We start from the raw sequence: 1,469 nt of genomic DNA on the forward strand, positions 1-1,469 counted from the left end.
CGTAATTGGCCCTATGCTAAATCAAGCTGTTTTTTTAATAAGCCACGCTGATTGCTTTTCACCATATTTGTGAATTATTTGGGGTTCTGATTCGCCGTTTGTAGAAATAAGCGATTGGTTTCCCTCTCCGCTTGTCTTGCTGCTACAATATTGTCCCTATGTTGGGTTTGCACTGGTCCAAGCTGCCATCTTTGCAGCTTTGGGGTGGGTTTAGAAAAAAACAAAACTATTTAGTCCACTCCCGCTCCCTATTTTACAACCTGTGCTTTGTTTTCTCTGCACCGCTTTGCTGAAATGAATGGTTTCTGAATCTGGGTTATGGCTGCTTCTTGCTGAAACCGACAGACCCGTCCCGTTTTAGGCTGGTATCTAGTCAATTCCACGGTGCCTTTCTTTAGTGTCGCCCTCTCCATCGCCCAGTGGCCCCAATCCATGATAGACCTGGCTGAGATCTTCCCGGGAGACGCACACCCAGCCGTTTGGCCGCACGTGGTAGAGGTCCACATTCCCCCCGGAGTAGGCATCTCGGTGGGCTGCGTGAGCCACAGCCTGGCGGGCCAGCATGAAAGCCTCGTCGCGTGGCAGGTCGAAGCGGTAGGAGCCGTCCATCACCCCGTAGGCATAGGGAGAACCAGAGCCCACTGCGAAAATGTCTCCTTGGAGGCATGTGCCATCGCTGTAGACGTAGCGCAGAGCAGGCCCGCTGTCGTCCCAGCCGCACAGCACGGTGGCCACGCACAGGTCCTTGTGGCGGCAGCCCCGCAAGAGGAAAGCCAGCAGCTTGGCGGCCCCTGCCACGCTGACCTGGCGCCCGCCGTGGAGCTGCCTCAGGCGCAGAGAGCACCGCAACAGGCGCAACCAGGAGGCGCAGTCGGCCGACGTCCCGGACGTGGTCGCCAGGAGGTGGCGGTGGAGGGTCATGACCTTGCGGGCCGACGGATCAGACACGAGGTTCCCGCTCGAAGCGCGGGTGTCCGCTGCCACCACCACCCCATGGCTGCAGCGGAAGGCCAGCGTGGTGGTGCCGTGGGACAGTGGAAATGGCAGGGGCACCACTCTCCCGCTTGGGGGTGGCAGGGGCCAGCTGGGGGCCTGCGGCGGGAGGTCCAGGCCCAGGACGCTCTGGAGAGCCATTTGGGAAGAGTTCTGGAAACACTGGGAGAAGAGAGCTTATAAAAGGAGGGAGGGGGCCTAGATTTCGGGAAGGATCAGATAGAGGATTGGGGCGGGGCTGGAGACAAGGTGAGATGGTCAGGTAAAGCTGCATGTTTAACGGTGGGGAAAGGAGGGTGACGAAAAGCTTCAGGAAGCTTTTGCTAGGTGACAGGCTCCGACCTGTTTTTTGACACTGACTAATTTCCTTTTTTATTTTTTATTTTAGTCTAAAGGCAGGTGGGAGAAGCATCCTCCGTTTATGAGCAGTGGGTTCTATTGTATTCAGTTTGGCAGGCTCCCAAGCCTGTGTCTAG

The 1,469-nt window shown here is 56.8% G+C and overlaps 1 protein-coding gene across 1 annotated transcript; it reads right to left on the reverse strand.

Moving 5' to 3' along the window:
- Positions 1 to 369: 369 nt before the first annotated feature.
- Positions 370 to 1,134, reverse strand: PSMB11 (proteasome subunit beta 11; the record flags this gene model as incomplete). Its single annotated transcript, XM_083710713.1, has 1 exon — positions 370 to 1,134. The coding sequence occupies one exon, from the start codon at positions 1,132 to 1,134 to the stop codon at positions 370 to 372; it is 765 nt and encodes a 254-aa protein (XP_083566839.1).
- Positions 1,135 to 1,469: the final 335 nt, after the last annotated feature.

The sequence above is a fragment of the Podarcis gaigeae genome (assembly GCF_964106915.1).
Source record: "Podarcis gaigeae genome assembly, chromosome: 13".
NCBI lineage: Eukaryota > Metazoa > Chordata > Lepidosauria > Squamata > Lacertidae > Podarcis > Podarcis gaigeae.